This window comes from Takifugu flavidus, chromosome 12 (assembly GCF_003711565.1).
Source record: "Takifugu flavidus isolate HTHZ2018 chromosome 12, ASM371156v2, whole genome shotgun sequence".
Taxonomy (NCBI): domain Eukaryota; kingdom Metazoa; phylum Chordata; class Actinopteri; order Tetraodontiformes; family Tetraodontidae; genus Takifugu; species Takifugu flavidus.
This window is the reverse complement of record NC_079531.1, coordinates 1,548,146-1,574,876: the sequence shown is the minus strand read 5'-3', so window position 1 is coordinate 1,574,876 and position 26,731 is coordinate 1,548,146. Positions and strand designations below refer to the sequence as shown.

The window sequence follows — 26,731 nt, the reverse complement described above, 5'->3', positions numbered from 1 at the left end:
AAAATGTGTCCAGATCAGATGATAAACTGTCATCACACACACACACACACACACACACACACACACCAAAGCCGGGGTCCCTTCCCTCTGCTCTGTGATAAATGTCAGCCTTCCTCCTCCTGAACAGATATCGACGGTTATTTGGGCTTATTTCTCCAATCTGTTGTTCACCTGTGCAGAGATGGAATTCATTTCTGCTGGCGTGAGGGGAACTGTAGGACAAGGTCATTTGGCAGCTCTGCCTGAACTGCTGAGATCTCCCAGCTTCTATTTCCAAAGTTTACCTCAAACACAGGAGCAGCGCAAATAAGATAAAATAAAAGCGACACAAGCTGGTCTTCACTTGGGCTTGAAAAAAGCCTTATTTTTGAGTCAGATGCTCGTATAGATGATCTAAATATCAGTGTTTTGTTTCTCTAGAAGGGTTTGTTTCCTTCATTATCTTGGAAAACACAACAATACTTCATGAGATATCCAAGATAGACGCAAATGATGGCTACTGCTAGCTTAGTGTTTATGGATGGCGAGGATGACAAAACAGTGACAATAATTCCTTTTTTATGAGCACATCATATTTATTATTATTATACAGTTATTCATAAATGCCTCTTGTGTTTAAAAAAAAGTTACAAATACTTTGGATAAAAGTCAAACCGGCACTTGTTAGATTACAACTTTAATTAAAGGCACTTCATCTGTCATGAGATTGGAAAAGGCTTCACTAATGTGTAAAAAGGTAAATGTTGCTAAAATTCATAAAAATGGGAATACTTCAGCACTTCTTGGTGATGTAAACACGACTGCAGGCTCCGTGGTGGTGGTTGTGCTCGGAAAACCTCCTGAGATTTGATTTTGAGTCTTTTCATTAAGGTGTTCCTTCGTTTCCAGCTGCTGAAACGGACAGGTGGACTTCCTGTTTGTGACCCTTACAGATTCCACGTTGGCGCCCTCGCCAGCACGCGCTTTTCTTGAGTCGGCACGCGGAATGATTGAAAGTATCCAACCCGCAGAAGAAAGCGTGATGACGCCATAAACATGAGGAAACTATGGATGAGAAGGTGGAAGGAATGAAAAGCCTGTCAGCCTCCGTAGGGTTCCAGCTGACACTGGAGCACCAGGAATGTTCTGTTGATGCGGAATCAATACAAAAGTCATCAGAATATTAGATTTGATAGTGTTTCTGACTGGCCCATTTGCAGGCTGTGCACTGGGCCGAAAAGTTCCGCGGTTGGTCCTCGAGCCGCAACCGTTTCCAGATTAGATTAAAACGATTTGCTGTAGTACCTTTAAAGTTCCCACAGGAATAACTAGGCTCTGTTACAGTGTCAGATCTTCATCTCAGATACTTCCATCACGCCTCCACGTCGTGCACGACGGTGCAAATTCCGTCAGCTGTTTACTGGAGCGGAGGAGCGTGTGGCGGAGAAGCTTCGTGATGGGGGAGGGCTGATCACAGGTCGGTGGTGATGACCGGCGTCACCCCGTGGATGAGCAACGTGGGGCCCAGGTCCTGCGTCAGCAGCTCCAGCTGCGCGCAAGTAGGTGGCGTATCGACGGGTGTCAGCCGGTGGGCGGGGCAAGTACAGGAAGCGCACAGCAGGGGCGGGCTGAGCGGTGGTGAGGATCAGCTGATTGACAGCCAGCAGATAGTTGTCGGAGAGGCGCGTGGCGTTACTTGGGAAGCTGTTCACGTACTCCTCCTCCTCCTCCTCCTCGGCGCGCTCCTTCTCTTCCGCGGAAGCGTTGGGCGACTGAGGCTTCTGGACCCGCTCCCCCTGGCGCTGCCAGTGTAGCGCCACCTGCTGGTCCCAGGGCACGGGGTAGACCTGAGCCTTGATCCTCAGCTCTTTGAGCAGCTGGCCCAGCTTCTCCTCCGAGCCCCGCACGCTCTGCCCTTCCTCCACGCACAGGAAGAGGCGGAGCTTGGCTTTGCGCCAGGCCCTCACCATGTTGAGGACGCATGCGAGCTGCAGCAGGAAGAGGGAGCAGGTGTCCACGTAGCTGCTGCTGTCTGGACGCAACAGGTTGACCGGCCACACGTCTACGTAGACCGCCCTCTTCCCCGGGGAGAAGAAGGACGGAGACAGAAACTCGGATCGGTCGAAGCCGTTGAAGTAACGTGCAAGGACCACATTTTTTAGCATCTTCATGGCGTCGGCTATGACCGCCACGTACTCCTGGGGTCCCAGAGCTTTTCCATCCCCGAATTCCCCACAGTCCTGCCTCTCGCTGGACACGCGCAGGGGGGAAAAGTGGAAGAGCGGGGGGTTCTGGTCGAACGGCGGGGGAGGATCCGAATGGTCCAAGCACTGAATGGTGGACATGGACGGATCGATGAGCATGTCCCTGGGAAAACTGTCGTCATAGAAACCAAGGACAAGGGTGTTTGGACGCATCCCACCTGGAGAGGACAGAGAGGAGACCTGTTAAGGAAGGAGTAACGGAGACGAGGACATGATGGTGGCGCCACTGACCCAGTCCGGAAATGAAGAGGAGGTGCTGGATGCCGTGACGCACAGAATCCGCCAGAGTCAGGTTGACAAAAGCTTTGATGTTTAGATGATCCACCAGGGACAACCAGGAGTCATACTGGGACTGCAGGGGGTCCGAGGGCAGCGTGTCTGCGGGGGGGGGGAGAAGCAGGACGGCGTGAGACAAATATTTTGGGATTCTGTGAAGGTAAACAGGAGGTGAGACAAAGGAGTGGGGTGGGGGGTGGGGGGGGACACCAGAGAGGATCCTGAGATCTGAGCAAAGCTTGTTTCTATCAGGGAACAACAGACAAACATTGGAGGCCCTGTGGTGGCCACTGAACAGGGCTCTGGATCCTGAAGGTTCCCTTCCGGGCCTGGAACCTTCAACGCTAATGCCCAAAGACAAAGAAAGCTGTCAATGACCTCCGGGAGGAGAGGAGACGAATGAAAACCCAATCAATTCACTGAGAGAAAAGCTTCGAGTCTGTCTGAACACAAGTGCTACGGAATGTTCTGATGATCCGATGCAGAGTGAGAGACGTCCTTACTGAGATCTCCCAGTTGGACGTGTCCCAGGACGTAGAGGCCGCTCTTCTTGATGTCGTTGATGAAGGTGATGAGGCCCACGCTGCTGCGGGGGTTGGACACCATCAGCAGGATCTGGGGCCTCCAGAACTTCACGTGGTCCTTCCTCACGTCCAGCATCAGCAGGTACTTGCGCACCTGAGGCGAAAGTGTGGGAAAAGGACAGTCATTGGACTTATTCGAGTTGGTGAGTACAAAACAGAGAAGGCTTTGATCAAACAATCAAAGACAAGCGGCGGTTTCAGAGGCCCGCTCGACGGCTTCGGCCTCCATTTATCGCTGCCGTCTCCATCCTCTCACACTATCACCGCTCCATCCATCACTCCATTCCCTCGTCCTCGTCTTCCTCCCCGTTGTTCGCTTGCTTCAATGTCACCCAGTTGGCGCCCGGCCAGACTGGCCGCTGCTGGACAGCACGTCCGGACGCTTCTGCCAGGCCTCATTAATGTAATGGGCAGGATGAGGCGTTAAAAAAGTAGTGCTGCAGTTAAAGAGCTTGTACCCCGCTGGTGATAAACTGTGCGTGATCGCGTCAGGGTGCAGAGAGCAGCGCCGCTATCGCTAATCAGACGCAAGCTGCAGCGGGCGGAAAATTAGCCGGGAAGGCAGACGGAACTCTCCTACTTTTGAGGGAACGTATCCGAATGAGCGAAGCAGCTTTGTGGATGTAACGAGGTGGGTCGGGACTGATCTTGCTGTTTTTTCGGTGATTATTTTTTAATTTTTCTGTTTTTATGCCTTAGTTGTAGTGATTTTTGTCTCTTAAATCTTCTGGTGGCTATTGTGTCTCCCCCTCAAGGGCATTTCAGAGGTTACTGTGGTTGCTTTTTCCACTTTCTTTCTTTCTTTTTCAACTCTCTTCATGCTCATTTGCTTTTTCCTTTGCACGTTTCTGCAGTAAATTGGTTCTCTGGTGTTTCGTGTGGCGCTGCGAGTGTTGTTTTCCATAATTTTACACTAATGTTATGGTTACCTGTCTTCTTCAGTTTACCTGATCGGCTCCCTGATTACTTTGCAGCTTTAGGTTTTGAACATTAAGTCTGTAGCCAACTGGCGTGTGCAATAAACATTCGCCTCATTTTGACAATGACACTGGGACGAGGGAGACGTCCAGGGGCTGATTCCAGCCACGGTTGAGGAGGAGGAGGATGGAAAAAAAAACTAGAACAGAAAAACCCAAAAAGGGCACTGAAGAAAAGCCCAATAAGTTAAGTGGTTGTAATGATGTTCTGGCTGCTGCCAAACTCTGGCACAGGCAGCCGCTCTCACTGCCCCTGCCCGTAACCGCTGCCCGAGCCTTGGCAACGGCTCCTTCCAGAATCAGAGCCCCCTCTTCGTGAGAACAGCAGGGTGGGGGCATCTGCTAAACCTGATATACATGTGATTGATAGCAGTGTGTGTGTGTGTGTGTGTGCTAGATGTTCAGACCTTGGTTTTAGGAAAGGCGGTTGTGTTTGTGCGTCTATAAAGCTTATTGACCGATTGCTGGCACAAATAGAGCCTCTTGTAAAGCAGAGGAGACGAGGTTTTAGCTGCTCCAGTGATGACAATGCACAATCGTGCACGTGCATGTGTGTGTTTGTGTGTCAGACCTGGTGGAAAATCAGCGCCTGGCTGATGTAGCCCCAGCTGGAGGTGGGGCTGAGGTAGTGGATCAGCAGCAGCAGCAGCAGCATGAAGGCGATGCTGGCCGAGGCGTAGATGGCGTTGATCAGGAACATCATGACGGCGCAGCCCACGATGCCCAGCACGCACGTGTGCCAGGTGAAGTAACGGAAGGTGGGCCTGGGGGCAGGACAGGAAGTGGAAGGGCATATCTTAGATAAGTGGCGGGACGCTTATATGTACAAGTCCAAAACTACATTTTAGGCAGAAGATGTAGGGGACCATAAAGAGCCAAATGGGATTCTATTATATATTCTATTTGATATTTAGGGCGATATTTCCGCTGTCCTCCTGGCTGCGGCTCTCTCTCCTCCCTCTTACATTTCACACTGGCCTGACAGGAGCCTCCTCTGTGGACGTTGATCACGTACACGCCCTTGTGGTCTCTGTCTGATCCGGCTGTGGCGCTGAATGAGCGCACCGCCTCCAAACTTTGCTTCCACCACCACCAACTTCCCCACTTTGCCTCTGTGGCTTCTGCAGTTCTGTCATCTTGTCCAGTCCACTGGAGAACAGGTGTAATTACGCTAAAAGCTTGGCCACCACACACACTCACCGCCCCACCCTTAATGTAGCCCCTCCCTCTGCCCGCTCCCCGGCCACCAGTGATGTCACCGTGCTGACACAGCAGAAGTCGGCTGAAATAACGGCTGTCCTCAGAGACATTAGACAGATGTGGAGAGAGGAGATCCAGCTTTTAGCCAAAAGTCACACTGTGACGGAGGGAACGCAGGGAGAGGAGCTCACGCTTACACCCCCCCAACAGGAGGAGCTGCCAGGCTCCATGAGTGAGACGTTACGTCAGGCGGCGTCCAAACCCTGGCACAGGATCAGCAGAGCCTTGATGGACATTAAGGAACCACTCAGGGACTCTAAACATCACTCAGGTTGGACCAGACAGGTGGACGTGGGAGCCAGTTATGTCACTGAGAATCTCACCGAAATGCTAAAACGGGAATTTTCTGGTCCCTGCAGACAGCAAACGTGTCTTTTAAAACATCTGAGGAGTTAAAGGCAATGGTTGTTCAGATAGAGATCTAAGCTTCAGCTCAGAGTTTTACAGTCAAGGTCACTGGGAAACACAATATTCCGGTTTTACTTGCAACTCGTTGCCCAATCTGACGTACACACGACACGATAAAGGTCACATACATCTGATGTGTCTCCGTCACTCCCATACAGTCCGACGTGTGACCCCTCGTGCCCCCACCCATCTTTTAATCTGACGTGATTAAAGGGAGGAAGACCTCACAAAAACAAATGATGTCATCATCATCATCAAACCACTTCACTCATTTAAGAGATAAGGACATCAAACTGTCCGTCATCCTTCCAGCCTACCTCTCTCTCTCTCACACACACACACACAGACACACACACACACACACACGCACGCACACACTTCTATCAATCTAACGTATGTTGTGCACCCGCCGCAGAACCCAGTGATTTTGTTTAATGGTGCTTATGGTTCAGCAGGTCAAGTCACATCATTACACAGCCAATGGAGGCGACGGCAGAAAGGAAACTGCCGCCAGGGGAAGTGAAGCCGTCCATGAGCTGCCGACTGGCTCAAGGTCATTTTTTGATACAGAGTTGATCCATTAAACCAAATGAAACGCCGCTAGCATGCTCTGGATTACAGACCGCCGCAGTCAAAGCTCACTCTCCGTTTTACCTTTGTGTGCATTCGTGCACAAAAATACAGCACCAACACACTTAAGTAGACGTCTTTTCCGCTACATCTCATTTTCCATCTCCTCCCCTCCGCAACAGCAACTTTAAGGGAAAAGGAGAATATTTCTGCTAAATTAGTAATGCTAATTACAAAGCGCTTCTCAGGGGGAGACGCGGCGTTAAATGGCTTTTAATTCTTTTGGCCTGGGAGGAGATGTGGGAGAGAGCCTGACAATGTCGGACCAATGACCAGCGGGGGCACCAACACACATGCAAATAATCAGGGTCCAAATTTGACAACAACAATGAAGAGGATGAACAGCGTGAGGAAGGGGGAGAGAAGGGAGGCGCTGAGCAGGCGGCAGACCAGAAAACAAACAGCCTTATCGGCTCCAGGGGCCCCCGGGCCTCCCGGTCAACAGAGATCCACTGCAGGAAATAAAAAAAAGTTTAACTTTGTGTCCTGCCAGCGGTCACACAGTGACGAGGAGGAACGAGCAGATAACACGTGTGACACAACACTGGGCACGCTCAGAGGTTTGGAGTGTGTGCTCAGCTTTAACAACCGGACACATAAAGATATCATTCCATAAACCCCAATATTACAGCAAGAGCTCGTCAGCCGGCTCGTGCGCCACGTGCACGGTCACAAACCCGTCCTGCGTCAGGATCTCAGGTGTCGACAGAAACCGCGAATGCACGAAAACCCCTTTTAAGCCTCATTTCTTATTTCCTCTGCACAGATCGATTAAACTGACAAAACAATGAAGCTGTGTTTACTTTCTCTGCTCGTTAATGATTAAAAACCGTAAACTGGGATTTTTGTGACATCACACAGGAAGCTGGAGGAGCAGCCGAGGGAATTAAGACTCGGCGCCACCTACACAAATAACACTTGGGGGGGTTATGACACGGTGGTGCACAATTACCTCGGGACGTTTGATAAATCAGGATCATGGCAAGTGTCAGGAACAAGCGCAACATTGCACGCGCGCGCAATCAAAGGCGGATATACGAGCATGAATTTAAATCAGCGAGCATCTTCAGCGCCCATTTCAGGAGCCGCAGGCACAGTTTTACTGTCGATCCCTCTCCAGGATGAGGGAGGAGATCGTTGCGTTTCCTTTAATTAGCGCCCCGTCACCACGGCAGCATCCAGACGGAAAACAAGCGCCTCTTCACCAAATGAAAATAAAGATGGAGGAGGAGACAACGAGCCAGCCCGAGAAAGGAAGCTGCGTGTTTGCGTGGATGGAAACAGGAAGTGGCGGCTGTACCTGAAATTGGGCGCGGAGGCCCATTCGAGAGCCAAACAGGCCACATCCACGGCGGCGTACACCAGCAGGAAGAAAATGGTCACAATGCTGGCAATGGTGTTGAGCTTCCCGGAGAAAAGGACCAGCTGGTGAAAAACGGGGAAAGTGGGGGGGTTAACAGGGACACATGCATCAACAATGGGGGGAATGTCTGTCTCTTGTTTTTGGAGTAAATGCTACAAGTAGCACGTTTTAGCTCTGGAGAGGATCGTAATCCTGGAGAGGAAGGTGAAGGAGAAGGAGTCATCAGAGGTGCTGGGGGATTAAAAGTGTGGGAATGTCACATTTTTGCATCATGTAAAAGGCCGACGGCGTGACGAGATGCCGAGCAGCCTCCCCGAGCTCCGTGCTGCATGTCTGGCTCTTCTTCACAGTCAACTGTCCGGATTATCATCAGAGAAGAGTTCACCACCACAGTGACAGGAAGCAGCACGGCGGGGGGAAATGGAGAGTGTGTGATGACGGGATCCAAGAGCGACCTGGCAAACTAAAACTGAAGAAGGAAACTTGACCGGGAAGACAAATAATACAGCCAATAATAGGCTGCACACAGCATGAGGGAGCACAACTGCAGCAGGTTTCCATGAAAACACTCAACATCTCACTCTTAAAAGCAGCAAAAGCAGCAGATTCACAGGGTGTTTGTGTCCTGCCTGCGCCCTCTTTGACCCTCAATCCTTTACAACTAAATTGGAATTTTTTTATTTTACACGTCTGATTACGGTTCTGTTTAAACCGCTTTGATAAATCTGACCCGTAAATCAATCCAACATTCTGCTCGGCTGTCGTGCAACGGAGATTTGGAGCCAAATTGCCAGACAAACTGCAGCCGAAAATGCTTCCAACACGACTTTCAAAGATACCGAACAGGTGAGATAAGGTGAGACTGGAGGGACCTTCAGGAAGCTGTTATCAGGCTCAGTCGGGCAGATATTCAGGACCAGGGTCCCGAGACGACGAAGCATTTGACCATTTAGGTCCCGAGGAGCCCTGAGAAGTGTTTGGATAGAATTATCTGCCTGCACTGTGATTATACAAGACCACTGGGTTGGACAGGACCAGTCTACTGGGAACCAGTGGAGACCTCAGACCGGAGGGACATAAAACAGGTCAAGGAAAGATAAAACCCAGCAATCCCAGTTCAGTCCTGCTGTCTTCGCCATGGAGGTTCACGTGCAACTGCAGGCGTGTGCACGTGTAAGGCATCTGTCCTTGCGTTCAGTGGTGAGGCTGCATGGTGATTTGGAAGTTTTAACTTTTTAAAATGGTCCTAATTTAACTGCAATATGTGGCCTCCCACCAACCCCCTTAGATAATCATCAGTGGAAGATGAATAATAAAGTTGAATCATCCACTTTAAAACACCTTCAGAGCACAGGGAGTTTACCAGACACAACCTGAGCCCATTCTGGGACTTTCATCTTCGTTAATCAACCCTGTTACATCCAAACAGCCTTTTGCTGCGTTGCATTATCAGAGCACGAACCGTATGAACACAAATCTTGTGCAAAATGATCCATAATAATGTTTTTTTCTTCAGCGGGCGGCTGGAGGAAGGACAGATGATGTTGAAATGACTTCCCCACATTTCCGTGGTTTCTGGATCTTGACGTTTCCGCGGGTCCGCTTCTCCTCCTCCTCCTTCAAGTGTTTTGGGGCGAGACCACAATCAGGCAGTTTTCATCAGCGACTCGTTCAGATGAAAGCGAAGATAAGGAGGCCAAGAGGATGCGAGTCGGTGATATCTGGCGTAGGAGGCGGCGTAGCCAACAATTTCCATGTAACTGCTCCCCCTCCACTCCAGAGGAAAGGGGGGGGTGAAGAGGGGAGTGATGGGGAGGGAGGGAGAGTAATGACGTGCCATTCAACCTCTGATGATGTTGGGATGGCCCGGCTCCAGATCCTCCCCTTTATTGCCCACTTCTCCATCACTACACTGATCACCTGCCCTCAGTTCAAATTCACCCCCAGAGAATAAACCAACGTCTGAACCATCACAGTGGCCGACCGTCTCTTTTCTGAAGAGGCCGCAGGTCTTGTGGTGCATGTGCACGTGTAGTGGTCAGGTGACTCTCCAGCGGCCTCCGTTCACACCTGATAACTGGTTTAACCCTCAACAATGTGCATCACTTTCAACGGATAGAAAAATCCTGCTGAGAAGGTCCTGAGAAGCTTCTGGCTTCTACTTCCTGTCACATGACTGAGCTTAATTTCAACGCGGCCTCAAACAACCTGCAGATAATAAACCCCCGTCTGGTCGCAGCACCATCCAAACCCAGTTTCATCATGCAGCAGTACCTTCAGCCGCGGAGGCTCGGTACCGTGGAGGCTCACGGCGGACTCTCTGAGTGTGAAGACTTCTCTCTGATGGAGGGGTGGAAAGGACGAGCGCTCCGACCCTCGTTCTCACTCTACCTCTCAGCGGTTTCTCAGCCTTCACCGCATCCGCTGCAGCTCAGCTGGAACTCTGACCCAGTTCATCGAGCCCCATAAAATATTGAATCCAAACACCTGGGAGAGTTCTCCACCCCTGAAACTCCTTATTTTTATGCTCTTTAAATAGATCCAACACATCCAAATCAGCAAACAGTTGCAGCTACACCTAAACGATGAGGAAGTAGAGGGTGAGATAACGCTGTCATTTAGCTCCACTCACCTGCACCAGAAACCAGGAGATCAGCACTGAAGCCCAGGGGTTCCCACTGTGGGAGGTCTTCTTAGCGGGAGAGAGGACCTTACCTGTTGGGGGGGGGGGGCGAAAGGTCACGTCTTTACACATCACCAAAGATCAGCACAAAGGCCAAAGTCCCGCCCCAAAAGGTCAAAGGGCGTACCGAAGAGATCGTCTCGGGCCAGGGCGTACAGGATGCGTGACGCCCCGATCAGGTTGCTCATGGCGGCGGAGAGCGTGGAGCAGTAGACGCCGACGGTGACCAGAGGGTGCCAGATGTTGATGTCTCGGAGGAAACTGTAATCCCTCTGCAGGAGGACGCTGGTGGAGAAGAGAAGAAGACAGTGTGATTAGTGCTCCGATCACACAGATGTGTGTGTGTGTGTGTGTGTGTGTGTGGGGGGGGGCAGATCTATGCCAACACCACAGCGAGAGTGAAGAATCGAACTCTCTCACACACAATCCATCTCTTTCCTCTTTCCTTTCCTCATCACGACACTTCTCAAACCCACTCGTTTCTGTACCCCCCCCCCCCCCCATCGTTTACTCTCTCTGCTTTTATTTCCCTTTTAATTAGGAGTCCCACCACATTCTCTTTCAGGTCTAGTGAGTTTTAAACATATTATGACCCCGTTAAGTACTGTTCACTCCATCCAATGATCTGAGCGTGCCATTATTTCACATGGGGCCTGAGGTACACACACACACACACACACACACACACACACACGGGGGGGGGGGGGAAACTGTTGCATTATCACAAATCATAGAGAAGTTAATGACACCCTCAGAACTAGAAAATGAAAAGTGCTTTGTTTGTTCGGGTGCCTGAGTTTTATGCCGCGTGGAAATTAAATGCTTTCATCTCTGCTTTGATCTGCTTCCCGGCTGCGTTTTAGAAAGGAAGAAAAGGCCAGATATCCTGGGCAGAGCGGGGTGTGTTTTTGTGTTTGGGTTCTTTTTTTGGAGGGGGGGGGGTTATGGTGAGTGATGACAGGGGTCTGACCTTATTGACTGATTATTCATTTTTCTTGACAGGCAGCAGTTGCGAAATAAATCTGAAAAACTTGACATTTGCAAACTGGTTCTCAAAAACAAAAGTCAGCAATGACAAACGGAGAGGAGGGGGGGGAGGGTGGAGTATAATGGACTATATGCATAGTGAATGGCCATTACTTCTGTGTGTGCAGCCTGGATATTAATTATTGATCAGATCATCCTGATGGAATGAACGCTGCCACCCAGATGAAGAGAACAAAAGTCTGAGGGAGGGTGACAGATTAGAGGAGCTCATTTCCAGATGAGGAGGAAACAAAGCGGAGAGTAAACGGAGCTCCCAGAGACCATTTTGGCTGATTGTTCTCACCCCCACTCCTCGAACCCCCACTTTTATTTATGCCCTCCTCGGTGCACTCGTGCGTCTTCATCTTCTAATCCATCATTTCTAGTGTTTGTGCTTCTGATCACTCACCAGCAGCACGGGCAAACACCGTGGATTAATTATCCCTGATTTTGCTGATTAATGTGCCGCAGGAAAGGTGCCGTGTGACTTCAGGTGTAGCAGAAGCATAAAGAAGCGGAGCACATTCGCTCCGATGGCGGTCGGCTCGGATCTCAGGCGGCGAGGGATGAACCACCGAACATCTTCTGGTTTAATGAAGCTGGAAGGAAGAAAGAGTCGTGCACACGGCCAATAAATGTGATCAAATCTAGTCAGCGATTAAATCGTAGCGTATGGCACGATCATGACGGACCCGATGGTTCTGCCAGTCCCACATTAGCACCTGGACCACCATCCCGGAGGGGTCGGAACTCTGAGATGACGAAACCAGCCTCACCAACGGATCTGAGTGTAGCTGGAGGCATTCAGCGATGACCCCAAGACCGACCTTGAAGGTCCGGCACTGTTACAGGGCGAGCACAAGCGCAAGGAGGTGATGCGGCTGCAGACAAAATCAGCCAATGAGGAGCCAGCAAACAGACCATAAAAGGTCGGGGGGGGGGGGGGGGCTACGAGGGCCAGAGGGGGCAGTGGAGAGTTAAGTGCTCCCAGGGAGCAGGCCGTGGTCGAGGGTTATTGAGTGACATCAGTGACTAACAAGACAGACGGACAGACGCACGCAGACGGTCGTTCTCTCTCCATCACGTCCCTTCCATCTTTATTTGGAATAAGTGCTGCTCGGCAGAAATTGGATGGTAATCATGGGAAGCTGTTTGAGAAGCATGTCCTCAAACAGTGAGGACAGGAAGTGCGTGTGTGAGCGTGTGGGGGGGGGATCTCTGCAGCGGGGAGATAGAGGTGGATAACAAAAGGTGGGACGGGGCTTTGTGAATGAATGCATGGATGGACAGATGATGGACAAGAAGAGGAGCCTGGAGAGCCAAGAACGCTGCTGTGGGGTGATAGTGGCGGGGCAAACAAAGAAGATGGAGCTGGAGGGGATGCGTTTGGTGACCAGAGCTCCAGTCCAGACCAGGAGAAGCTCCCTGAAATGTGAGGAGCTTCTCTGATATCAGACTGGAAGTTCCACCTGAGAGGTTCCAACCTTCTGAATGACAGTGCCAGAAGAAGCCAAGACAGACCTTAAACTCCCCATACCAACGAAAAATAAGCACAGTTTGACCTTTGCACCTGACGGACCACAGTTTGACCCCAGAAGGGCATCAGGAGCCTGGATGGAATAAGAGAGAATGAACTTCCTGAATGAGTAGAAAAGTGGGAGGAAAAACACACCAAAGGGGAGGAAAAGTGTGGAATCAAAACAGACAGCGTGTGGGTGACAGGACAAGAGACGTGGCAAACATGCAGAGTGGGGGGGGGGGGGGGGGACAGGGGATAGACGGGGTTTTTCTGGAGAAAAAGTGAGATATGAGGCGTTTGTGAACTGGAGGCTCGGCTGAAGCTGACTGTGTGTTGATAAGAGACAGTGCAACAAAGAGTCAAATTAATATAATTATCAAGTCCGTTATTAATACAGAAAGCTTTTATAGTGGGGGACGGATTAGCACATGGGTCAGAGACATGCAGCACTTCAGAAAGACACACACATGCGCACACACACACACACACACACACACACACACACACACACACACACACACACCAAGATGTCAATCAAGCCAACACAATGCTCTTCCATTTACACTCATTTAGTCAGTGTTCAACGGGTTCAAAAAGAAAAGCAAAACAATGAGCTGGAGCTCCATGGATTAATATTCACAATGGTGTGCGGATGCCTAAAAACAGGACAAAATGGGTCAAGCTATTAGCAGTGACCTGAAAGCAAAGCAGCTTTTACGTTCAGATACATCTTCCTGTTTTCTTCATGTCTAGTTTCTGAAACTAAATTAGGAGGCATCATCGTCTTTTCTCAAGCACCACTGGTCCAGGGTGGACTGAGATACTGGTACCTTCCATAGTACATGATACTGGGCAGTGGCTGAAGCTGGCAGCCTCCAGGAAAATTATGGCATCGCTTTACTGAGCCCTGGCACAGGTAGGCAGTTTAATATGGAACAGGGGGAGGTGTAGTGCAATTATTTTCACCTAAATGACATTTACTTTTAATTACAGACTTAACTCCTTTGCCTTCTAAAGCTCTGAAGCAAAACTGCTAAGTGCAGACACACTTTGTGGCTGATGTGCAGGTAGTTTTTCAGCCGCTCCACGGATCAGGGACGGCGCTACCGCCGCCCCGTGGAGAGGCCGCGCAACTGCATCGAGAAGTGTCGAGCTGAATCGTTGTTCTGTTACCGAAATGCCAGAAAAATGTGACAATCATGGCAGGAAACGGCTTGCTTTCGTGCATCCGTGGCTGTGCGACTATTTGTTCACATCTGTGTGGGATAACTGATTGTTTCAGGAGCACGGAAATGTTTCACAATTGATAAAAGTGCTGCAAGAACATTTTTCTAAATTCTCCTACAGATAATCAATAGTTTTTAGGATTCCCTCTAGGTCTTGTTGATAATACTTTCTAAGAGTGACTTGAATTCAAAGAAATGTCTGTGAATAGAAATGTTCTTTCCAGAAGAAAAATGCACTGACTGATTAAAAGCACGCGAGTCACATTTTCTCAGTTAAAAGACAAAAGATGGGACAATTAGAACATTAAGCTAATCTGAGGCAATAATTGAAGTAAACAATTCTATCTCCCCAATTACAAGGCATGTTGGAAGTTTTGATGAGCCACTAAAGATGAATTAAATCTGAGAACAAAATAGGCAGATGCACATTCAGGAAATGCCTCATTTCAGGGAATTATGAGCTCTTTCTCCCCACGAAAGAAAGAACCAGATGAATTCTGGTCACCCTCCGCAAAAACAAATAAGCCCGAGATAACTGCAGACAAGACAGTGAATGATGTCCTGGGCCAGAAAGCAATAAAAGTGGAATTTTACAGCAGGAAGACGTTTATCTTTCATAACCACAGCTGTCTGAAAGAAGCGCCTCTCTGTTCTCTCTGCATCAATGCTGCTTCTGTAGCGGCGCTCCACCGCTGTCCTTTAACCAGTGGATCCACCAGCACATTCTGCACACTTCTAAAGGCCGCGTTAAGTGTTGACAATCAATAAAGGGGAAACACGGCTGTGATGCGTAACACTGGAGCTGTACAGTGGCGAACACATGTGTGAACACAAACACACACATCATGTGAGGCATGTTTGTGGCCTCCCTCATGGGTCACATGACCACGAGATGAGCGCTGACCGTCCCCAGTTTAAGGAGCCAACAATGCTTTGGCCCAATTAAAATGTTTTGGTTTGTTTTGTTTTTTAATCAAGACAAAAAATACTGATCAAACAACAAAGCAGGTGAGCGTGAAATGCCAGGAAACGAGGAAACGAGGCAGGAAACAGCCCGGACGAGCCGTGAGTGATGATAGGTGAAGACCAGAGGACAGCGGCGCAGTAAACGACGGCGGTATTGATCTCTGCCGCTCTTTTATAGCCCGGTCATGTCAATTTAGCACCCTGGCAACACTGGCTTTCGCGCTTCATCAATAGCAATCTCGGGCACTCACAGCGAGACAGAATGAGAGGTGGGGAGAGACACAGATAAAAAAGAAGCACCGAGTGAGTTTAGGACTGGTTTCAAGGGGAGAGAATCACCGGAGCTTCGGCTACAGCCAATAAATGACCTCACAAAGAGCTCTAATTTACAATCTACTGAATCCAACGCGAACCTGAACCTTTCCCTCTCGTCCACTTGGGTTTTTAGCGACCTCATCTGGATTCGGGTGTCATTACAGGCTGTTTAGACCCAGGTGAGCAAACGTGCAGGTCATATTCTCATGAGTGTTTCTACCCACCGGTCACAGGAGCAGGCCACCAACACACACAGGAGGTTGTAGATGATGAAGGTGAAGATGACGGCAGTGATGGTGCCGCGGGGGATGGAGTAGCTGGGATTCTTCAGTTCCCCTGTAGACACAAACGTTTCTAATCAGGTCCCACAGAGACGGGGTCAGATAACAGCTTTTCTTTGATCAGGTTACTGCAGGTGAAACCCTCCTTCCCCCCCCCACGATGGGGACACACCTGACATGTTGGACCCAGCCATGATGCCGGTGCAGCCGTTAAACATGACGGCAAACACGGTGGCAAAGGTCATCATGGTCCCTGTTGTGTAATCCACGGTGTACTCAGCTGTGGGGAGATAAGCAGGAAGTGATGCATGAGTCCGATCAGCACCCGAACAGTTTAAACACAGCTAGTTCCACCTGAGCCTCAGATGCTAACGCACACTTCAGTGTCCAGGACCAGCAACACGTCTTAGCTGCTACAGTGCTAGAAAAGCCCACGATATAAACAGGAATAGCAAACCACGAAACAGATTTTTGAAATATTCACACGTGACATTAGAATTTTACCCGCTTGTCTTAGTGTGTGTGAGTGTTTTCTTCATTCATGGGATTACTCAAAGCTGGAAGGTGTAATAGTTCTCACATGAGCCTCAGTGGAAGCCCAGAGGCGGTTAGCTTAATGATCACATGCCTGGATAAAAATCCCAGGAATCGGGAGGAGAGCGCTACGCTAGGCTGTGCGAACAAAGGTGTTAAAAGCACGCTCCTCACCCCACAGGTTCCCCAGTAGCGTTTCCAGTTTGAAACCAGTGAAGTTGGCTGTGGTGGGGAACGCGGGGCCAGTTAGGTTGGGCGTCGGGCTGGAGCTGCTGGGCAGGGTGATGGTGTGGGGGCCCACGGCGAAGAAGCTGATGAAGATGGTGCCCAAGACGACCATGACGACCAGGAAAATGAGGAAGGTGGCCTTGGCGTAGATGTGTGCGCCCACCAGGCACACCAGCAGACACAGCAGGGCGATGGCGGTGGCGTACAGCAGAGAATACCAGTAGCCCGAAGGCAGCACCTGGGAGGCCGAGAGCACCACGCCGTCTGGAGGACAACCGGGACCAGAAGCAGGAGAAGAAGAGGTGGTTATTGCAGACTGGGCCTGAACCGTAACAACCCTTTACACTCCACTCACCTTCTGGTATCCCAAAGGTGGCCACCACTGCTTCCACCAGCCCCAGCACGAACAGAGCGCAGCCACAGACGTTGGCCAGGAAGAACATGATGCCGATGCTGCCGCCGAATTCCGGCCCCAGGGCTCGACTGATCATGTCTGAGTGACGCTAAGGTGTGAAAAACCAGCCGCGGAAACGTGGGGGGGGGAAACTACGGAAACGACGACGGCTTCGCCCACAGAGGGGCTGCTCCGAGTTAGCATTAGCAATTAGCAACGGTAGGATACAGTAGGCTCCGCCGGCGTCCAGCGCTCCGTTGGTGGAGATGGCGCAGACCGACAGCACGGTCATGCAGATGATGAAGTAGGCCACCAGGAACATGGCGATGCCCTGGCAGAGTCCAGCCTGTCCCACCACAAAGCCTAGTCAGGAGAAAGAGTCAGTCCAGACCAGCTCAGCGGGGTAAAAGCAGAACTTTGGCCTTACGTTAGCATGTGACGCGGCATCTTAACCACAACTGCCTCTTTCATTTTGAGCAGAACGCGCCCAACAATGCGTTATTAAACTTCCCCGTGATGAGATTTAGGGTGTTAATGTTTGACACGTTGTGTTGTGAAACTTGTTGTAAACGGATGCTTCAGCAAAGAAAGAGGCCCACTGATCTGATCGGGGCATGGAAATAAGATGTCAGGGTCCTTTTACAACATTCAGGACCGATTTTCCACATCCTTAAAACTTTTGCTGACACGCATTAACACAAGAAAAACTTCTGGTGATGGGATGTAGTCGCGATTATCCTGCTGCCGGCAGTATTCCCGGATATGTTATTACTACTCTCTCCCTCCTTCCGAAGCCTTTTTGCCGGGTCCAGTTGAACTCTCGTTCCCTAGACGACAGCGTTTAGGGAACAGCGATGTACACGATGGATGGGATTTCTTTAACAACTGATCAGGAGTGTTGATATAAACGGTTGCTAACTTCAGTTATAGCTCAGAAACGTGTCATTGACAGGACGGGTTCTGCTTGGCCGACGCCGTTGAAGGCGCGGCCATATTAATATCGGCCCCATGAACAGTGGGCGGCCTAGGAAGGTGAGATGGAAGCGGCTCACCAAGCCGGAAAATGGGTCCGAACAATATCAAAGGCTGACGCCAAGAACTCGGCGGATTTTAGAGCTGAAGATCAGCGATAAATTACCGTTATTATTGTAAAAACGGGACACAGCATCGCATAAATGATCACAAAAGTTCTGCTAAATGCCAAACAGTTAAAGACCCGGTTTACAGCCTGGTTAGATAAACCGATCCTGTGGAGTTTATCTGCCAGGACGACGTGTTGGACTCTATCAAATGCCTTTGGCGAGGCTCTAAAAAGAGTTGCGCAACATTTTCAGCCATTTAGTGCCTCTATAATGTTGTTTACTACTTTAACAGCAGCAACATTCTGCCGGATGTGGGTGAAATGGCTGCGGAGCTTCTATTTGATGATTTACTTTCAGGCCTAATTATGTGCTTCAGATACAAACAGCACGCACAATGTGGTGTCCTTATTTTCTATAAGTTTTCACAGCAAATAAGGTTGGTTTCACATCCCCATTCTATATTAAAACAGGGTTTGTTCATGCGTAGACGGGCATGCTCGCAGTCTAAAGTCCCACAGTCTGCCACTATGTGATGTGGGTGTGTTCCACCCCAGCAGCTGATATCCCATGACACTGGGATAAACAGGGGAGGAAGCAAAATGGGAAAATTGGGAGAACGCCCCAGGGCTTAACAGGATAATAGTGACTAAATTAAAAAAAGGAGAAAAAAAAAGGACTTTGTGTGCACTTCTAAGGAATCCCAGTTTATGCTGCGACAGCAGAAATGTAAAAATGTGGTTAAATGATGAATGAGGAAACAGTAAACCAAGAGTCCAGCTGTTAGAATCTTAGATAGAGCAAAAGAATTATTTGATTTTTAGCCTTTCTTACTCTTTCAATATACATATTCTTTCTCCACAAACTTTACCTGACCGCGAAGCTAAGTGTAGAAAAGATATGGATTGTGCAATAGTGTATTATAGGAATTATAGGATGGCTTCAAATATTACAACTGAATTAATGATTAACAGCTCCCATGTTGAAAACGCATGCCGAGAATCTCTGAAGGCACCCGTCCTAAAGTTTTCATGTGGCTGGTGTAAAAACAACAAAATAAGTTCCATGCGGAAGAAAGAAAAGATTCCAAAAGTTTTCTATTAGTTTATGTAGTGCGCCGCGCACGGGCGCCCTCTAGTGGTGCAGGATGTCACACGAAAGTATGTAAATAACTAATCGGGGGGGAAAAATCACGGTTCTAAATGCAGATTTGAGGGAGAGTTCATCGGTGGATCGTCTTGAATATTGCTAAAAACATTATTCCTTACGCATATGTACCATAACATCAGAATATCCGGAAAATATCAGAATATCAGGAAATGCAGATGCACCTTTGGGACTTAGGCGGGGGAAACTCACCTATCCTGAGGAAGACCACCACGCTGAACATGGACAGCAGGGTGGGGATCACCACACCGAAGAACACCGACAGCTTCTGCGGTTGCCGCTGCGGAGCGGACCTCTGCCGGGAGGTGCCCGGGGGCTGCTCCACGGCCTGTCCGGCCGGGGGTGGCCGCACTTCGGCCTCATTGACGCAGGCGGCGAGCCGGTAGTGGAGGAGAGGAGTCCGCTCGGTCATGGTGGACCCTGGCGATCCACAACTTCATAAAGTGAGGAGGGACTTCGGAACCGGCTCCCGCACCAGGGAGCCTCCTGCGGGAGCGCAAAAGTGTGTAAGGCGACAGCTAATGTGCAGCTTTATCGGAAGTTGGCGCCGCGTCTCCTGGAGGCGTCTTTAACCCGATAAAGAGCAGGAAGCAGCGCTGCTCACATCATGAAAGCAGCACCCCGAACACACACCGCGCACCTACGGAGCCTTCCATGTCCATTTGCCACTGAGCCTCTGCGCCGTCATGTGATGGACGTCAGATTCAGGCGCACTGATTTGAGCTTCCGGTCGTTATTTTCAGAATAAACACCCGATTTTACGGAAACCGCAGAGCGACGCGCCTTTGAGTTGCCCCGCAAACTCTTGGTGACCGTAGACACTTGGAAAATGAATAAATAGGTGACATCAATGAAGTTTTGCAACACAAGTGCATTTGTCTTTGTTTAAAAGCACGAGTCTGCAACTTCCGGTTGACGCGTCTCCTCCTGCAGCTTCACAGGTCGTCACGCCCTGACTCAGCTGCGCTGATAGCTCTCGCTCCTTTACCTGCTGTCATATGATCCACATGAATGGCTGAACAGTGCGTGTTTAACTTTGCGCTGATGTGATCGGATAAAACACTCCTCACGGAGATATCAGCTCACGTTCCAGCAGATTAGCGACGTGATGGTTGCGGGCTTTTCTCCTTTCACGGTGTCATCTCTGATTACAGCGATCATTGTCATCTCGAGTGAAATACATAGATAAATATGCTATTGCGGCTGTGTTTCATTTTAAATCAATTGTCCCGGATGTCCTTTGTTAAAATGTAGATGTATGCAGCGTATTATGTTGCAGTTGCACATCTCTCCAGGAAGATCCATTACCATGGTAACACCAAGCCTTGAGTGCCTTTGAAAAGGTTGGGCTCCTCTCCCCTCCTCTCCTCTCTCTGTCTCTCTCTCTCTACCTCTCTGTCTCTCTCTACCTCTCTCTCTCTCTCTACCTCTCTGTCTCTCTCTACCTTTCTCTCTCTCTACCTCTCTGTCTCTCTCTACCACCCTTGCACAATAGTCTGGTTGGAACAACAGCGCTCCCCAGTCTGTCGGTCTATTTTAGTCTGTCATTTAATCGTGAAAATGTAAATATTTTGCAGTTATGGGACATCTTTTCTGATGATTTCTTTCCTGGGACGCTGGATGTCTAATAATGGATTGTTGCCATGGCTGAATGACGTTTTAAAGCAAGTTTTGTGGCTTTAGGGCCTTTGGACATCGATCTTCTATCAGCGGACTTTATGCACAAGGATCCCAAAGTTGTGGAAATGACAGCAGGGCCGTCAAAGATGGAGGGAAATGTCTGGAGAGTCGCAGATTATCTGCAGCAGGTGTCCTGCTGTCCAGCCTGTCAGCAGTGGGGGGTTCTGCTCATCCTGCCTTGCTCTCACACCATGTGTGTCCGATGCATATCGGCTGGAGGAGCAGGAAAACCGACCAAGTCGCATCGCAGCGCGGGTTGCGCCGTTCCGTGCCCGGGCTGTCTGCACCCTGTAGAGCTGCCCTGCTGGGACTGGTCATCTGCCCCCTCCTGTCTCCCTAAACACCCCACAGTGAGCCCTGCGCGTGTCAACCCCGACGTCACCAAAGGCCCGCATCATCAGGTGAGATGAGCTGCTTCTGTGGTCCCGCACAGATGAAGCAGTGAGGACCAAATAAAAGCACCACTCATTTCAGGAGCATTCATTTTTGTCCTGTGGGTTAAATTTATTTAGAGGAACGTGCACCGTCTGGACACGGAACAGATGGCAACTCCGAGACGTTCACGCGGTAAATATACTGATAAATGATGTCGTGATCCCGACACAGATGACTGGATTCTGCGCCCTTTCCCCGTTACAGGTTCAGGTCCCGGAGGATCACCAGCAGATGGCGCTGTAGACCTGAGTGAGGAGGAGATGGCGCAGTCCGTGTTTGGTCAGGAGTCAACCCTCATTCCTAAGATCAAACCATAAATCTTTCACACTTCTTGCAAGGGTCTGTTTGCTTGGGTCAGATGTGCGCCGCACGTTTGGACCTTCCTGCATCTTTCTGGGTTTGTTTTTTGCTGCCAGTAGATGTTGCACAAGAGCGGTGTCTCGTACATGGGGAGGCGAAATAAGGAGACAAACGTGAAGCCAAGAGGGAATAAAATCTCATCCAAGAAACAAAATAAGACAATAAGAAACTCGAAGCTGGGAGCTCGCTCTGAAAACAAACCTATTCATCCTAACTGCTGATTCAGCTGCAGTCGGACCCAAAGAAACCGGTTCTCAAAATATTTAGAGGCAATTGCACGGTTGTGGTTCAATAATGATTGGGGGTCAGTTGCCGTTTTCTGGACAGGAAACAAATTGTAGGGTATTAAAGGGGGGAAGTGGTTACATCAGGGCTCCGCCGTGCAGCACAGCCGAGACTCCGGGATAACGTCTAAATTGTTTATTTCTTCTCTTTGGGGCAGAATGGTGTAAAACATGGAGGCTAATGTTTATACCTCTTATTTATTGTCATGAAAACACCACTGTGATGATGAATTTCAGCTTTCTGCACAGTCACACGGGGGCGAAACGAGCCGCCTTTTCTAAACCACTGGACTCTGTCTCAGGCCTGCGCTTCGCCCTGGATCCTGCATCCGTTCCTCCATCCCTCCGTCTCTCCAACTCCTCCCTCACCGTCACCTACCACGGAGGGGACCCTCCCTCCCCACCGCCACGCGACGATGGCGGGGGAACCGTGCCCTCCGACCCCGGGCTCACCCTGCCGGAGGCCCGCGCTGATGTCGTCATCGGTCGAGGGCAGTATTACTGGGAGGTGGATGTCTGCAACAGCTCTGTCTACAGGATCGGTAAGAAGCCGCCATGGTTTGCTCGGGCTGGGCCGACGCCAGCGCTCTCATTGTTCGCAGAAACCTACATCATTAGTCAGCACGGCCGTGCTTGTTTGAGGAGGCAGTCGCATGTAAACATGCATGTACTCGCCCACAGATGCAAAGGTCACCGGACGATTGCAGACCAACAGACTTCACATCGCCAAAGTTGGGAGGGTTGCGACGTGGTTTAGGTTTTAATGCCGAAGAAGTGATCGTTTACACGTTCAAAACGACGCATCTGAAGCAGGAAAGGCAGCTTTGCAGTCTCTGTTCTACCTTCAAACTAAAAACGTTTTAAAAAAAAAAAAAAGGCAGCGGTGAGCTTGAAACGGTGCCACAGTTGTGGCTCGTAAAGATAAAGTTCCTGTAATCCGTGACAGACCGGTGCCACCATACGGGAAAACACACATTACCTCCTATTACAGTAAAACCATTACAGCGCATCAGACCGAGACGAATTTTTAATGTCAGTATGCTAAGACGCTCACGGTAGCGTGCTAATTAATAGCAGATGTTCACGATGCTAAATTAGGCTGTTAATTGGGGCTTTATTTTCCAGCAAAACACAAGCTGCACAATAAGTTTATGTCGTATTTGAAATAAACTGGGAATAAATCCTGAATTTCCTGTCTCAGGTGTGAGGTCAGCAGATGGTTCTGGTGGACTCTGGCTCCAGAGACTGGGCCCCTCTTTCTCTGCAGTGTATGATACAACCCAGGAGCCGCTCTGCACCGTCCCCCCGCAGGTCAAAACCATCGGCGTGTTCCTGAATTTGGGCGGCGCCGCCCTGAGCTTCCATAATCCCCTGACCCAGGAGCACCTGGCCACACTTCCGACCCTCTTCCACCCCGCTGGGGTGCGCCCCGCTCTCTGCCTGGGCCAGGGCCGTATCAAGCTTCGATGTGGCCTCCCCCCGCCATTACACGTGTTCCTCTGCAAGGACTCAACCTACAGGGGGCCCCGCAGGGCTGGAGCGGGCCGGTGGGACGGGGACACCCAGTTCCAGTCTGTGAGGAAAGTCATACAAAAGTTCGAGGGGCTGAATGTGTCGGACCCAGAGTCCAGTTTTGGATCTTCCTGCTCCACCTCGGCTGTCCTTCCAGACCTTCACTGGACGGGTCCTTCGGAGTAAGAGGAGCTTCAGAACCACCTCGGAGTGGTTTGATCTTTGGTTGCCATTTGAAAGGCAAATTTTTTCTATCGTGAGGGACCTTTGGCTGCCTCCCTCTCTCGGCTTGACCCCTGAGCAGCAATAGAGCCTCTCCCCAGGACATAAGTCTTTCTCCCCTCTCCACAACCCCCGCTGGCTCAGACCGCAGGCGGAAAGAGTTTCTGTAATTTAGCGCGTGAGGAATGGGCGGGACTCGGAGCAGCGGGGCTCCTTGATTTATTCTGTGTGCTGGTTGTTGGACGGCAGGGGGTCCCGCAGCAGTTCTGCTCCTGTATGTGGGCGCAACCCCGGGGATGTGCATTTGCTCAGCCCCATTTCGGTGTGTGAGCGGCAATACAGAAGTGACAGGGGGGTGAGAGTCTGAGGTGCGAGTACAGTCGCACCCGTGGTGTTGACACAGGGCCGGGGGGACAGGTGGTATCTATATACAGTTGACGGCGACATGGGTTAACCCCGGACAGTAGATCTGCCCTTTTCTGACCTTTCTGAAGCCGCGGGACTCCAAACCACTTCAAAAGGGGCAACAAAGGGCGAGTGAACAGAGAGGGAGAAAGAGGGAGAAAACAGCATGAATGAATTAAAGACAGCAGGTGATGACCCGCCAGAAAAGGAATGAGCCGAGTGTGGGATTCCCATCAGCCTCCATGCCAGGACGCTCTGAAAAGATCAAGTATCTCAGGCCACCTGAGGACCGCTGCTGAAGCCGCTCCTTTACATTAAAAACAGAGATAAGATGGACGAGGGAAGCCAGAGTCCACAGCCTGGTCCCAAGCAACCCCCCCCCACCCCACGCCCCCATAACCAGACACAACAAAATCCCTCTTCGGTTTCCTTTGAGTCTTGTGCTGCCCAGATTTGACACATTTTCACAGACGTGATCTCCGAAAAATTCCAGTGTGGGAAAGAGAGACTTAGTGGTGAGATTGCTGCTCAGGATGTGGGAGGTCTGGGGGCTCGTTTTATTGAGATTGCTTACAAGGTCTCTGACAGATACAGAATTTCCCCGCTTTTACTGTCACTAACCATGTTGACATCAAACCTACACCATTTGTTAGCCGAGTCTTCCGACCTTCCATTGTGTCCCGTCTCCCTTGTTTTGCACCGTGGCCACATTTTGAATGGGGAGTGGGGTGTGATTATGGAAGGGAAAATTAAACATGACCCTTTTTTCTGCTCTTTTTCCCTGTTTTATGAAACATTGTGCCAAAACTGCGTTTTTCTCTGCTAAATCAATACGTGTGTTGTCATGTTGGAGAGTGCGATCTGTTTCCTGAGACCACCCAATCTGTAGATTTGAATCTGAAAATTAAAGGGGGGAAGAAAAAAAACAAAACCTGCAGTCCTTGTAGCACTGGGGCACTTTTAAGGATGAGTAGGAGTGGAACGGGGCCAACTTTCCACTGTGCATCCTTCACGTTATGCATGCATGAAATCAGTTAAGCAGCGGGTCAGAGCCAGTAATAAGTGATGAGTCAGAGAGGGCCTCGTTAGACTGTCGCCTCTCAGGATGACTGCGCGGCGATGTTTAACAGTCGAGGTATTTACCGGCCGAGCAGGAAAACGTGCGCGCCCCGGCCGCCCTGGCTCGGCTCTCTCCCCCAGATCTATTAGCGAAGGAGTGTGTGGAAGCAATTTGACTCTTGTAAACAGAAAACGGGAAGGCGTGACACAGATTTCAAAGGGTGCCGAGGAGAGCGAGGGGAATTCGCAGGGAAGGATGTCTCAGACTCGGAACGTGTGTGTTTGATAAGCCCACCGCTGCTTCAGCAGCAGGAGCGGGATGGGAATTAGAGCCTTCGCTCATCTATCAGCTTCTCCTGCTGGCGTTTCATCGTCTTCTTTCATAAGGAATCTTTAAACCCTCTTTCAAGTGGAGAAACTTGGATAGTTCCAACATTAATGGCGGGCCCCTATCAATGTTAGAAATATGACTTTGGGTCATCCCACTGATATGATTATTAATATAGACTTACTTATTTTATGAGATTTTGTTAGAATCTAAAATTGAATGAGATATGACCTTAAACATGTTGAACTTTAAGGGAATATACACAAATACAATATATGTCGCTTCTGTTCCGAGCAGCCGGAAACGTCACCATTAAATTTGAGACTTTTCCCCCCCCACATATTGCTCATGTTTTCCCCATCATGCAGTACCGACTTCTCTCTTTCGCCTTAGTGTCAAAATAAACCAAGCAGTGCCCCCCTCCCACAACAACAAGCACGGCCTGCACATTTGGAGGCGGCTTTTGCTTCTGCCCGCTAATTACCTGCCGTAATTATTGTCGCTCACGATCTCCATCATGGATCTCATCAGGAGCGGTGAGAGAAATGGGAAGTTTCTCCTCGGAAGTTTCGACTGTGTCTGCAAATTGATTCCATTTGTATGAATAAACATCGACTCTGCAAGACTTCTAACATTTGCATGTGGGGTGGGGGGTGCTGGGGTGTGTGTGTGTGTGTGTGTGGGGGGGGGGGGGGGGGGGGGGGGGGGGGGGGTTAGTCATCCCTTCCCGTCGCCTGCTAAGAAATTAGCTTCACAACTGAGCGGGCCGCTTCTTATTACCATCATTATAAGCATCAGCATAACAGTGGCCGTAAACGCATCACGCACCTCTTTTTGGTCTTTCCGCTTCTGCAGCTGCAATAATGGGCTCCTGTTATGTCCATTACGGCGTCTATTGAGGAAAATCGGCGCTCTGGAGCAGATGATTTATCTATAAACGCGACTGCCTCCTTCAGATGAGCGCCCGTGATAACGCGCTCACGCAAGCTGGCAAGACTGTCGGAAATGCGCCATTCTGGCCGGAGCCGACGTCGTTTCTTATCTAAACATTAGTCGGGAACGACCGTTAAAAACCGATTTTTCCAGTAAATGAATATGACCGAATCAAAGAAAGTGTTGTTGTTTGAAAAACGTTATCAATTAGATTATGCTGATTCTGAAGCAGCCTTTCATTTCTAATGGTGTGTGTGTGTGTGTGTGTGTGTGTGTGTGTGTTTGTTTGAGATGCTCTGTTAAACGTTTGTGACCTGCAAACCAGGTCGTCTGACAAATGGAGCAAATACACAA

The 26,731-nt window shown here is 49.9% G+C and overlaps 2 protein-coding genes and 1 long non-coding RNA gene across 3 annotated transcripts; 1 reads left to right on the top strand and 2 right to left on the bottom strand.

The window, feature by feature from the left end:
* Positions 1-550: 550 nt before the first annotated feature.
* Positions 551-19,884, bottom strand: zgc:153039 (uncharacterized protein LOC767698 homolog). Its single transcript, XM_057049614.1, is given in 14 exon segments — positions 551-1,534; positions 1,536-2,401; positions 2,475-2,621; positions 3,023-3,197; positions 4,652-4,844; positions 7,679-7,803; positions 10,374-10,456; positions 10,552-10,709; positions 15,701-15,812; positions 15,930-16,037; positions 16,466-16,783; positions 16,875-17,012; positions 17,142-17,276; positions 19,352-19,884. Coding segments are annotated over 14 exon segments (2,862 nt in total). The 5' UTR covers positions 19,572-19,884; the 3' UTR covers positions 551-1,450.
* Positions 19,885-20,607: 723 nt separating this feature from the next.
* Positions 20,608-26,067, top strand: LOC130535130 (uncharacterized). Its single transcript, XM_057049998.1, has 5 exons — positions 20,608-21,240; positions 21,352-21,406; positions 21,479-21,553; positions 22,221-22,460; positions 23,120-26,067. The coding sequence occupies exons 1-5, from the start codon at positions 20,878-20,880 to the stop codon at positions 23,614-23,616; spliced, it is 1,230 nt and encodes a 409-aa protein (XP_056905978.1). The 5' UTR covers positions 20,608-20,877; the 3' UTR covers positions 23,617-26,067.
* On the bottom strand, positions 21,319-26,413 carry LOC130535131 (uncharacterized). Its single transcript, XR_008953034.1, has 3 exons — positions 26,273-26,413; positions 25,929-26,023; positions 21,319-21,519 (listed from the first exon to the last, which is right to left on the bottom strand). It is a non-coding gene; the product is annotated as an uncharacterized LOC130535131 (long non-coding RNA).
* Positions 26,414-26,731: the final 318 nt, after the last annotated feature.